This window comes from Astyanax mexicanus, unplaced genomic scaffold, assembly GCF_023375975.1.
Source record: "Astyanax mexicanus isolate ESR-SI-001 unplaced genomic scaffold, AstMex3_surface scaffold_34, whole genome shotgun sequence".
NCBI classification, from domain to species: Eukaryota; Metazoa; Chordata; class Actinopteri; order Characiformes; family Acestrorhamphidae; genus Astyanax; species Astyanax mexicanus.
In genome coordinates, this window is record NW_026040044.1 from 3,595,004 (window position 1) to 3,608,478 (window position 13,475).

General features: G+C 39.2%; 1 protein-coding gene across 1 annotated transcript; it reads right to left on the reverse strand.

Moving 5' to 3' along the window:
• Positions 1–1,262: 1,262 nt before the first annotated feature.
• Positions 1,263–11,510, reverse strand: LOC125780393 (transmembrane protein 42-like). The gene is made up of 4 exons (XM_049473172.1): positions 11,231–11,510; positions 9,350–9,496; positions 7,318–8,295; positions 1,263–7,241 (listed from the first exon to the last, which is right to left on the reverse strand). Exons 1-3 carry the CDS (start codon positions 11,405–11,407, stop codon positions 8,110–8,112), a joined length of 510 nt encoding a protein of 169 aa, XP_049329129.1. The 5' UTR covers positions 11,408–11,510; the 3' UTR covers positions 1,263–7,241; positions 7,318–8,109.
• Positions 11,511–13,475: the final 1,965 nt, after the last annotated feature.

Consider the following 13,475-nt stretch of genomic DNA (forward strand, 5'->3'; position numbering starts at 1 on the left):
AATTATGTTATAACAATTCTAAACATACTGTGTATATGATTATATATTATTGTTTTTGTACAACTACAAAAAATGTGATTTAGTTCAACCCTGTAGCCAATTGCTTTTTTTTTTTTTTTTTTTATTAAATTCATACAGTGAATATCAATTTTAATGATATTCAGTCATTAAGCTGTAGAACACAATGCATTATGGGATGCCCTATTGAAAACAGTCTGGTTATATTTAAGACATTAAGACATCCCAGGAATGTAATGCTTTATTGCGAGAGCAATCAAACACCAATCAAAAACACTGATCTGCAAAAACTCTCGGAATTTGATACAGTGTAATGTCAGGTTCACACTATATGATCTTTTATGTTTTTAATCGCTGACAGTATAAAGCTGGTTTGTGGCAACTTTTGTTGGAAAAAGCGCTATATTAATCAAATTGAATATAATTTTTCGTTGATTGCAGAAACAAAAACTCAGCATGGCGGCAAATTGGAGATCTCTTCTACTCACACAGTCCTGTAGTGTGATATCTGACTCAGTCAGTGACTGGGAGTCAGGAGCAGCAGCTACATACTGCCAAAAGAATTACAGAGAAAGAGAGAACTACAGGTTCAGAACACACCCCCTGAATAACCAGAGCCATTTATATAGATCAGTAAATATATCAGTAAATGACTGTTAAACTCTAGAGGGAGCCGCGAGTGAGTGCTCTACAAATAGGGTGAATGAAGTTAAAAGCTAAAAACTTTAAATTAAAAATAATTAAGAACTACCTGTTCTGAGTATTTCTTTCATTTTAGAAAGTATAATAATGTATTTTAAAAAAGCGTGTCTGTATATTTCAGTTTATCGAAATAAAACAGGTTTTACACTGTAAAGCACTAGCATTACTGCTACTGTGAGCTGATTGGTTGATTTGTGAGCTGATCCTAGAGATACAGGTAAAGCGCCTAGTTTAAAAGGTTTATAACTGGAGTTTAGAATGATAAAAGTCATGCCTGCAGTACTGAAACATTTGATATAGTTCTGTGTTAAACGGCATAAGTATATTTTTCAGTATAAAACTGATCAGACATTTATAAACTCTGATTTTAACTTCACATGTTGGACTCACTTTAAGTGCGTATTCTCCTCTATAGAGATTCTCTGGTTTGGCATCACTAGTTCTCGTGTGATTAGTTCTGGTGTGTTCTCGTGATAAACGTGTTTCTGGAGAGCTGTGAGGTAAACCTGAGATAATCAGAAAGAATACATCATCACACATCATCATCGTTCCTCAGGCGAGGTTTATTCAGGCATTGATATGTTGCATTATAGTTATATATTATGGGTTTACAGTGTTCTATTACTGTCTATCATAAAAACATACATATTTACACTTTTACAAGAGTGTGCGCATACAGAAATAAATACATAAATAATGTATAAATACAATATAAATAAATATATAAATAAATATAAACAGATGTACACACATGGTGAAGAAAACAATGCTACAGGTTTAACAGAAATACAGTTTCTACTCTTTCTACACCTCTCTCTCTCTCTCTCTCTCTCTGTAGGGATGAGGGTGATGAAGAGTAACAGTTAATTTATTTATGTGATTTTTATTATGTTTATTGATGAAGAACATCCCCAGACCTAAACAGAAGTTGTGTTCCAAAGCCTAGGCTGCAGTCGATTGTGGGCGGAGCCCTAATTGGGGCGTGGCTATGTAGGATAGCCCTATGAAGACTTGTTGTCAGAAGCCTATTGGTCAGGCTTATGTATAACGAGGCTTGTGGTGATCAGGCGATATATTGACCAAATATATATATAAATAATTTTTTTTAATTTAACAAAATTTCACTTTTTTTCCACTGGATAAATGAAATAGGGTAAATGCATTTTTATCCTGTTTTTCAAAAATATTTTAATCCATTTTTCTTTTATTCCAGCTGGTTCCCAAATTAATTGCACTCTTAAAAAAGCGTCATTGTTTGGTTTAAATGATTGGCTCTTTAGACAAAAATATTTAGTGCATCCCTGACAAAAAATGTAAATACACGCATTTAAAAAGCAGTATTATTTTCCCGCTTTTAACAATATTCAGACATGGCAATTTAATTATGGTAATTATATTAAATATTTTGTAATATTCTAGATGAATGAAAAAAAAAAACACATTTAACCAGAGTTGACATATTGGCTGTGTACATTGGTTTTTCCGTTTTTTTTGTATTCATAAAAATTTTTGATTTTTTGAAAAACAAACATTTTCAAACAAACTCTGCTCTGGATTTTTTCTGGTGCTTTTTTTTGCTACTTTTTGTTCAGTATTATAATGCTAATATTTGTCTTTTCTTTCGTGTTGTGCGCACAAAGATTTGGGGCTATCCAAACACTTGGAAGGATACATCAGCTGCGTCCTTGAAACCATCCTCACTTCGGAATAGGTGTTTTACATATTGTAGCCAACCTCGACTGCAGAATCGGCTATGGGTCGCAGCTTCACCGTTTGTTGTACATTGGTCATTTGTAGATGCTGGGGGCGGAGCTACATTTCCAGTGTCAAAGGTCTTGCTGAAGAGCTTGTGTCGTGTTTATTGCTGCACATTTGGTCCGAAGAACTCGCACGATAAATTAGAGAGAGGCAAAAATTACGCTAAGTGCTACGCTACTCGTCCTACCTTCTACAGTTTAATGCCGTTAGCTGTGTCTCTTATCTAACGTTTAAACACACAGTGAGTACACATGTTGATTAACGTTAATGTACGATAATGTAACAGACAGTGGTATGATTGATAAGTATCACGTGAGAACGAGAACATAACGGGTTATGATGACGTGGTAACATGTCGTAACACTGACTTATCGCTACGCTAACAGTGACGGCTCACAGGAGAGTGTATTAGACTCGGTACTGAATATTGAGAGGAAGGGGAGGAGCTAAAGCACCGGTCCATCCACTCAGAGCTCCTCCACGCTACACTGACGCTCACATTGTTCGGGACGACGAAGAAATTCAGCAGAACGACTTTGGATTGGGAGGCCAGCATGTGATTTCTTGGACTAGCGTACCGTGCGGATGGACTGATTAATGGTGTACAGCATGCAGTCAGTCAATCCAGTACGTTTATTAGTCCGAGAAAAGCGTTAATTCTCTTTATTATCCGAACAGAGAATCGCACACTGGATACAGGAAGCACTGGAGATTCACAGGAAGTGCGTGAAGTTAAAGCAATAGTTTGGTCCAAAAACGATTTGTACTCTTAGCTCTGTAGTCTGTAGTTTGGTGTCTGAAGCTATGATGCTAATGTTGCTAATAAGCAATAGAAGCCCATTGATACCAAAATTAGCATGATGCTAATTGCATTGCTAAATCACCAGACATGTAGAAAGTATACCATGCAATGGTTTCTGATTGTATTGTATTTAATGTAAATGCAGTCTGAAGTAGCTATGCTAACCCTGCATTCCAACAGCCTATATTAGCCTAGATCGCTAATTTACCTAGCGTGGCGGGCTCTATTATCGGCCATTTAATTAAAAAGATAAGAATTTACTTACCCAAATAAACAGTTTTCAGGCGAGAAATCTGTGTAGATTAACATTTAGCACTAATTTGAGTTTTAAAAAAATGTGTTTTTTAAAAATGACAGTTTTAGTTACTTAGGCGCCTCTTAGCAGCAAGACCTGCGGAATTACAAGGGTCCCCTATTTTCAGCCACCTTACATTCAGCTTAAAATTGCTTATATTAACTAGAAAATATATACAATTAAGCTTTTATTGAAAAAATTACAACTCTTACCCTGATTTTAAGGGCTGATAATGTGTGTAATAATGAGTATTTTTGAATTGCTGGACTTATTATTTATTTATGGAACCGCGTCAATATTTTGCCTGCGCCGTCTACTGGAAACATAGCTTAGCATTTCTGCACTGTGCCTATGGGATCCAGCGCCCCCTAGTGGTGTTTAATGATATCGCATGTGTCCTGTGTGGGCATCCGTACTCTGATTAGGTAGGAAAACATGGCGACACCCTTGTTCCCTTCGATTTAGGCTCCCTAAAGAGTGTACAATAATAAAAAATGAAGAAAAATAGCCATAGCACTACGGAAATTAGGTGAACACTCCACGCATTTTTTTAATGCACAGATTTACAACATTATTAGAGATACTAAAATAATGTTTTATGACTCTTTCGGCAGAAAAAGAAAGGAAACTGAGCAATAGGTGGAAATTAGGAGACCATACATTGGCTAACTTAGCGTTGGCTAACGCTGCATCTGTGGATGAAGGAGCTAAATGTACATTCTCTGCTCTCACCATTCTATGGAGGTTACCTGGGTTCTGAAGCTCTGGTGAAGCAGATGTGTCGGTACTGTAGTGAGGTTGTTGAAGACGACGTTAACTTTAGCGCTAATCTATCAGTGCAGAGGAATGTTTTTTAGTGTAGCTAAACCTCACAGCACACCCAGTATAGGCTTTAATTACTTAAGATAGTTAGCATCATTAGCCTCATAACATCAGTGTAAAACTAAAGTATCCAACTTCAGACATATTTGGGCAAATTTGGACAAAATCAGATTTTTCGCCAAACTATCGCTTTAAACATTGGTCTTTGTTCCGACACTTGAACTCGGACGTCTGAATCCGTGATGCTACAGGACGTGTGTTTCGTCCAATCGCGTCGCGTCATTAATAAACAATGTGCTGTTTAATTTATTAAAGAATTTATTAAACCCACAACGCGGAAGAGTGTCTGTGTGATTACGGTGGTTGTCGGGGTGGTGTGTCTGTGTGATTACGGTGGTTGTCGGGGTGGTGTGTCTGTGTGATTACGGTGGTTGTCGGGGTGGTGTGTCTGTATGATTACGGTGGTTGTTGGGGTGGTGTGTCTGTGTGATTACGGTGGTTGTCGGGGTGGCGAGTCTGTGTGATTACGGTGGTTGTTGGGGTGGTGTGTCTGTGTGATTACGGTGGTTGTCGGGGTGGTGTGTCTGTGTGATTACGGTGGTTGTCGGGGTGGTGTGTCTGTGTGATTACGGTGGTTGTCGGGGTGGCGTGTCTGTGTGATTACGGTGGTTATCGGGGTGGTGTGTCTGTGTGATTACGGTGGTCGTCGGGGTGGTGTGTCTGTGTGATTACGGTGGTTGTCGGGGCGGCGTGTCTGTGTGATTACGGTGGTTGTCGGGGTGGTGTGTCTGTGTGATTACGGTGGTTGTCGGGGTGGTGTGTCTGTGTGATTACGGTGGTTGTCGGGGTGGCGTGTCTGTGTGATTACGGTGGTTGTCGGGGTGGTGTGTCTGTGTGATTACGGTCGTTGTCGGGGTGGTGTGTCTGTGTGATTACAGTGGTTGTCGGGGTGGTGTGTCTGTGTGATTACGGTGGTTGTCGGGGTGGTGTGTCTGTGTGATTACGGTGGTTGTCGGGGTGGTGTGTCTGTGTGATTACGGTGGTTGTCGGGGTGGCGTGTCTGTGTGATTACGGTGGTTGTCGGGGTGGTGTGTCTGTGTGATTACGGTGGTCGTCGGGGTGGTGTGTCTGTGTGATTACGGTGGTTGTCGGGGCGGCGTGTCTGTGTGATTACGGTGGTTGTCGGGGTGGTGTGTCTGTGTGATTACGGTGGTTGTCGGGGTGGTGTGTCTGTGTGATTACGGTGGTTGTCGGGGTGGCGTGTCTGTGTGATTACGGTGGTTGTCGGGGTGGTGTGTCTGTGTGATTACGGTCGTTGTCGGGGTGGTGTGTCTGTGTGATTACGGTGGTTGTCGGGGTGGTGTGTCTGTGTGATTACGGTGGTTGTCGGGGTGGTGTGTCTGTGTGATTACGGTGGTTGTCGGGGTGGTGTGTCTGTGTGATTACGGTGGTTGTCGGGGTGGCGTGTCTGTGTGATTACGGTGGTTGTCGGGGTGGTGTGTCTGTGTGATTACGGTGGTTGTTGAGACGGCTTATGGTGGTTGTCGGGGCGGCGTGTCTGTGTGATTACGGCGGTTGTTGGGGTGGTGTGTCTGTGTGATTACGGTGGTTGTTGGGGTGGTGTGTCTGTGTGATTACGGTGGTTGTCGGGGCGGCGTGTCTGTGTGATTACGGTGGTTGTTGGGGTGGTGTGTCTGTGTGATTACGGTGGTTGTTGGGGTGGTGTGTCTGTGTGATTACTGTGGTTGTTGAGACGGCGTGTCTGTGTGATTACGGTGGTTGTCGGGGCGGCGTGTCTGTGTGATTACGGTGGTTGCTGTGGTGTTTATTGCATAATGCCGTATCCTGAGCCCACGGTTGCTCACAGTGATGTGGGCCAGGCTGGGGAAGGAAGTGATGAGATAGTCGAGAGCTACTGATATTAGCAGGTTTAAAAAGGTCTATTAAATCTTTTCCTTGCGTTTAAGTAACTTTACTCATTTTCCTCTAATAGAGATCCACTGTATGATGTTTAAACTGAACAGAACTTTGGTTCTTTTCGGTTCTGTTCTATAAAAACAACAGAAAACACTACAGGTAAACTCTTTGGTTCTACAGGACACTCACATGTTTGGGTTTTATAGGAATCAGTGAGTGTTTATGAAATAATACTGATTATTAGTTCAGATTCAAACGGTTCCCAATCCAGATTATGCTCCTATATATGTGGAACCTGGTATTTGAGGGTACTCTATGGGTTCTCTCATGGTTATGTTTAATCAGAATGAGTACAGGAGCTGTAATCTCTGTAAATGCCCATATATATATATATAGACTGGTTCAGTCTTCTGTATCCTACTAGAATAGTTCAGTAATGCCAGGCTGCCGTGTCTGTGTGTGATATATTTGCTCAGGAAATATAGCGTTTATATTAATTTACCAGCTCTGAAAAAAGAGGTGATGCACTGAATTGACTCGGTTTAAATATGTACATTATTTGCGTATAAATAAAATATATTATTACATCAACACAGTTTAAGTTAGTTTTGCACAGTTTTAGAAATTTAGTTTACTCTTGGAAGAGTTTTAAGAAGTACGTAATCTGTAATGGTCAACTAAACAACATATATTGCAATATAACTTTGATAGAACTGATTAGCAACTTACATTTTGGTCAAACAATCTTTTATACTGAACAAATTCAAATTTTCCAGCTATATATAGCTGCAATAAGTACTGCAATTAAACAGACTAGACTGTGACTAAAACAGACCCATAATTACATTTAAATGCGCAATTGATAATGTCAGCTAATCGTCGATTATTTGATAATTTACCAAACGAGTGTATTCTTGATTTTGTTTCCTACAGGTGCTAAACGTGGACCAGAGTGCACTGAATATATTTGCTCATACAGTATAGGCATCCCCTGTTGAAAGACAGTAGGGAAACATGACAAACAACATGTTCAAGTTCATTTTTACGCTATACTCGCGTGAATAAAATGTAATGTTGTGTTTATTCTATTTAATCAGGATGTTTTCCAGATAAAATATATGTACGAGCTGCACAATGATAGGATAGTAAGTAACGTTAGCAGAATACGAGATAACGTAGCCTTAAAATAGCTTGTTTAGCAAAAGACTGGCCATCATTCTCTTTTTATATTTTATTCACGTGATCGACTGTGGCTTTACTTTGATTTAATGTAGTGCTGTCAGAAAGCAGCAGGGGGTGCTGTGTTGTATTAAGCAGTTGAACAGTGCTCAGAGTCATGAAGCTCTTGCGTGCATCAATGGGTTTACATTAAACTGTAAATGTTCTTCTACATGTGTAGAACTTGTTAAACGTTTTAAAAGCTAGTTTAATCTTCTTCACATCTTGCATCCCACATTTCAAATTAAAAGCCTTTTGCAGAGTTATGTTTTTGTGATTTTATAATGGTATAACTGTGCTGATGTAATACATTTAATAATTATATCATCGCTGTCGCTCAAAACATCATATACCTCTTAATGATGTTACTTTTTACATTATTGCGTACCGGTAATTTGAAATTTGTAGTTGTTATTTACAGTGTGTTTAAGTTTCACAAAGTACTGGATACTTTTTTTTTTGTAAAACTTGAAAGCTAAAGCTACTTTTACGTTTTATTCCGTCAGCGATGATGAACACATGGAGTCAGTTCAGTGCATTACCGTCCTCCACTCTGGGCTACTGTTTCCGTCGATCATCACGCCGGTTTCTCGGCTCTCTCCGGTCCTCTCGCCGTCTCGCTCGTCCTTTTTATCTCGTCCTCGTGCGACGTCTCGCTGGGGGACGCTCTGTGTAGCACCAGGAGTCCAGACAGTGTGAGGGAGATGCCCACCCACCAGAGGGCGATGTGACTGTCCCCGAAAATCAGCTGCCCTAGGAATGCCTGATCATAAAACAGGTACAAAAGCACACACACAGTCCAGTCAAACAGAAGCCCAGGGGTTTCTAATACACCAGTGAATTGATGCACAATATGATACTGTATTTAAGTAGGTGTTTCCAATAAAGTGGCCACTGAGTGGATGCGCAATATTTCCAAAAGTATTCACTCACCCATCCAAATGACTGAATTCCCTTTTGTGGCCACAGGTGCTGAAACTCACTACTCTTTTGAGTGAGAAATTACACTTCTGCGTGTAAATGTAAAGTTTGGTAGAGGGGGGATCATTATTATGTTGAGTTGGGAGTTGGGCTCGGCCCCTTGGTTCCAGTGAAAGGAAGTCTTAATGCCTTAAAATACCAAAAGATTTTGGACTTTCTATTCCAACATTACAAATGCTCTTCTGAAAGAATGGTCAAATACATTTCCCATAAACACACTCCTGAACCTTGTGGAAAGCCTTCCCAGAAGAGCAGAAGCTGTTATAGATGTAAAGGGTACATGTGAAGGTAGACTTTCGGCAATATAGTGTAGGTGTTTCTAATAAAGTGGCCAGTGAGTATTTTAAACTAAAATATATTTTATTTTAAATGAATTTGTGGCATTAAACAGAATTTGTAGCTGTTTTAAGAGAAATAACAGTTAATTAAAAAACAGATACACTGGTTTAAATTTAAATAGTTATTTTTAAAATAAAAAAAAATTACATCTAGTTTATAGCTAATCATTTTAAACTGATATTTAAATTTGTTTTGAAGCAAATTGTAAGCAAAAAAGAGATATCTTAACTGAGCTGGATGTGTTTGTTGGATAAATTGTTAAAATTTCTGGATCTCTGAACGCTGTGGGAGAACAGAGGTGTGCTGATCATCAAAGATAAGAACTATTTGTTTTGCTACAATAAAACCTCATTTTACACCAGAGTTCTCCTTTAAAACCTATGGATTTATAAGTTCATGTGTGTGTGTGTGTGTGTGTGTGTGTGTGTGAATGTAGACGAGTGTTAATATGGTGCATGTGTTTCTAATAAAGTGTCCGGTGGGTGGTCGGTACTCACGGAGGAGATGAAGTTGGAGGCGGTGGTGGTCACAGTGGTGCGGGTGGAGGAAGAGGAGTACCTGAGGGCCTTCGACAGGAACGTCCACATCACAGCATTACAGGTGAACAGCAGCCCACCACACAGCAAGCGCAGGGGGATGTGCAGCTGTTACACACACACACACACACACTCTAATCATTACCCACACAGGCCCACCAACCACGGGCTTCATCTCCTGAAGGTCATTTTACACCATCATCATCATCTTCATCATCATCATTATCTCCTCCCAGCAGATAAATCCCAGCAGGCTAACCGGGTTAGCGTATTTTAAGAGCAGAAATTAGGTGTAGGAATAATGACAGGATTATTATTAGCTGTATTATTATTAATATTTTAAATAGTAGCCAATAAGGGCAGCCTTAATTAGCCTAACAGCACAGTGTGACAGAACAGCACCAGCTCAGAACAGTGGGAACACAGCCACTGCTAACGTTTTTTACACTGAAGTAACGATTATTATAAAAATATTTTTCAAAAATTTACTAACAACTGCTTTTAAACTACAATACCAATATTATTATACAGTAACAAAACTAAATTTCAAATAAATTGTAAGCAAAAGAAACTAAAAATTAAAAATTATTTTAAACTAAAGTATTTTAATTTTAACTGAACCATTTTCGTAAAACTATAGTAACATTTATTTAAACAGATACACTGGTTTAAAAATTGAATTGTAAATGGATTAGCAATTTTTAAAACTGCAATTACAGCTATTTCATAACTGAAATTAGATATAGTTTTTACATTTACATATCAGCTTTTTTCCAGTGAAGTAATGCTAATTTCTGACTGTTATTAAGGCTGTTATACCAGAACTAGCTAACTTCTTATTTTATGACAGTTTTATAATTTTTTAAAATAAATTATAAGCAGAATAAGAGTTCTCTCAACTGAAATAACTTAATTTGAATTTGAATTTAAATAGCAGTTTTTAAACTAATCCAATGGTCAGTGTAACTAAACTAAACTAACGGTTATATTTTGCTGAAGTAACTAAATTAGAATTTAGGTAATTTAACCTGAACTAACAGTTATGTATTGCTAATGTAACTAAATTACACAAAATTCTAATTCAGTTCAACCTGACCCAATGGTCATTTAAACTGAAATAACGATCAGTGTAACTGAAATAATGGTTATACTTTCCTGAAGTAACGGAATTACATTTTTTTTTTACTAATTTGCAACTATTTTACCTGATCCAACGGTCATTTAAAATTAAATAACGGTTAGTGTTACTTACAGAAGGGTTGACTTAACTGAAACAAGGGTTATATTTGAATTTTGAATTCTATTCAACCTGGACCAACGTTCATTTAAACTAAAATAACGGTCTGTCTAACTTAAATAACGGTTGATGTTTGCTGAAGTAACTGGATTTGACATTTGATTCTCTTCAACCTGGACCAATGGGCATTTAAGCTGAAATAACGGTCAGTGTAACTGAAACAACGGTTAACGAGACTAAAATAACGATTATGTTTTGCTGAAGTAACTGGATTTCAATTTTAAATGCGATTTATGTTCAACCTGGACCAACGGTCATTTAAACTAAAATAATGGTCAGTGTAACTGAAATAACGGTTGTCTTGACTGAAAAAAACGGTTATATTTAGCTGAAGTAACTGAATTTGAATTTTTAATTTTCATTAACCTGGACCAACGGTTATTTAAACTGAACTAACGGCCAGTGTAACTGGAATAACGGTTGTCCTGACTGAACTGATAACTGTTCTGCGCCGCTGATGTAAAATGAAAGTAAACCCCGGGTTAATGCGGTGCTGGTTCTGCAGGTTCTTTTGATTCTGCTGGTTCCGCGGGTTCGGTTCGTACCCAGTCGCAGGCGGTGGTCTCGTTGCCCTGGCGGAAGCGCCGCTGCTCGCCCCAGCTCCGCAGCCCGGTCTCACACACGCCCTTCAGGTAGTCGGTGCCCAGAGACAGCTTAGCGGAGGACGAGGCCACGGCGCCCAGGAACCCCGCCAGCAGGGCGTACACCACACCGGGGAACATGCTGCTCAGCGCCGCCGCGGATTCATGCTCCACCGCCGCCCGGTCCGGTCCTCCAGCGGCGCGGTCACCAGCCTAATGGCGAGGCTTTCACTTCATACCCGTATTCCGGCACGCCCCGCCCTCCTGTGATGCGATTGGCTGCCTCCTCAAACGTACCCGTAGGCTATTGGCAATTTGTGGGGTCCGTTTCATTCCGACTGCTGATGACCCCTTGATCACTCGCCCTCGGTATTTATCCCTAGACTGGATCAGGGTTTGATTTGGGTTTTACTTAACCATTTTAAAGGAGAATAAAGGATGAATAGCTCACCTCCGTTCTCCCACAGCGTTCCGAGATCCAGAAATTTTTGTCCAAACACTCTTTAGACTGGGTGACTTAAAACGTTAAATCAGTCCTGCCTGGGAACTTTATCTGAGGAGCTCCTGCTGCTGCTCCTCCCTGTATTAGTGTTTTTCAATCCATACAAGCTCAGAATCAGTCCTGGGTGCTAAATCATTTATACAGTACAGGAAATAAAACTCCCTTAAACACTGGATATGAGGTGCATAAAAACTTAAAGAGCTGTAACTATATACTTTAATAGTGTAAAGCCTCTAATGGCTTCAAGAATATCATATTATAAATAAATATTCAACTTGTGTCTTGCTTGTGCTACAAAGCATTTTAGAAATATTTATTGAATACTTAAACATTGAGTATTATAGTGTATATGGAACTATTTTAAATGCTTAGTTTTGTAAAGGAAGCTGTCTTAAAGTTGTTTGTGTTTCTCATTTTAAGTTCTGCTAATTAAGTCTGATTTCTTCATATATTGTGTAATTTTGAAACCGTCAGTATCTTGAAAAATACCATGATATAAATGACATTTTTTAGATTCTTGACCTGCTGTAAGAAAGCCAGAATAACAGTGGGAACTGTGTTGATCCACAAGGGGAAATCTGAAGACGTATTGTTTGATTTTTAGTACTGATGTAAAAAAATACAAAAAAAGTCTTTTTTTAAAGACAATTCTAAACCTACTAAACTGATCAAACTATTAAAGTGGTATTTACTGGAGTTTTAGATGGGCTAAGTGGAAAAATATATATTGTATCTATAACGTTAAATACATTTTTGTAATAATTATGAATGGCCATGATTAACCTACAGCCTTAACCTTTATTAATTTACTAATCAGCTAATTTCCTAATCTAAACAGAATTTCTGTGACCTTGTCCTAGACAACAAGGAGAAGTGAGCGAGGGAACATAGGGAACAGGAACGAAATGGAACATACCCAATCATAGCGGGACACTACCAGGCGATTCCAGCGCAGGGGGCGGGGCTTTGTCTGGATACGGGTGCAGGAAGAATGACGCGTTTTTATGTACTACGTCATTGTGCAGGAGAACCTTTGCTGCCGTGTTGCATCCTGGGAGCTGTAGTTTCCAGAGCCTGATTCAGAGCATTCGTCATACACTGCTGCGTATATGCAAATGAGAATGATGTCATATTTTTAAATAGGGATCAGGGTGAATTACAGAACGTGCAGTTCTGATCAGAATTAAACTGATAAATATTGATAATAAATAAAGAGAGGGATGTTTAATGGAGCCGGGCTGATGATGGAGAGCAGGTCTGGAGCTCGGGGTGAATCTGAGCTGTAATAAAGTGACTGATCTAATTCCTCTCATTTACTCTTGATCCCAGATCAATACTAACCAGATACTACAGAGAGAGAGAGAGAGGGAGAGAGAGAAAGAGAAGAGGGAGAATAAAAATGATGAGTTTCTTTGATTTCACCAAATTGAAAACCTCTATAATATAATCAAGAGGAAGATGGATGATCACAAACCATCAAACCACCAAACTGAACTGCTTGAATTTTTGCACCAGGAGTAAAGCAGCATAAAGTTATCCAAAAGCAGTGTGTAAGACTGGTGGAGGAGAACATGATGCCAAGATGCATGAAAAAAACTGTGATTAAAAACCAGGGTTATTCCACCAAATATTGATTTCTGAACTCTTAAAATCTCTTTATGAATATGAACTTGTTTTCTTTGCATTATTTAAGGTCTGAAAGCTCTG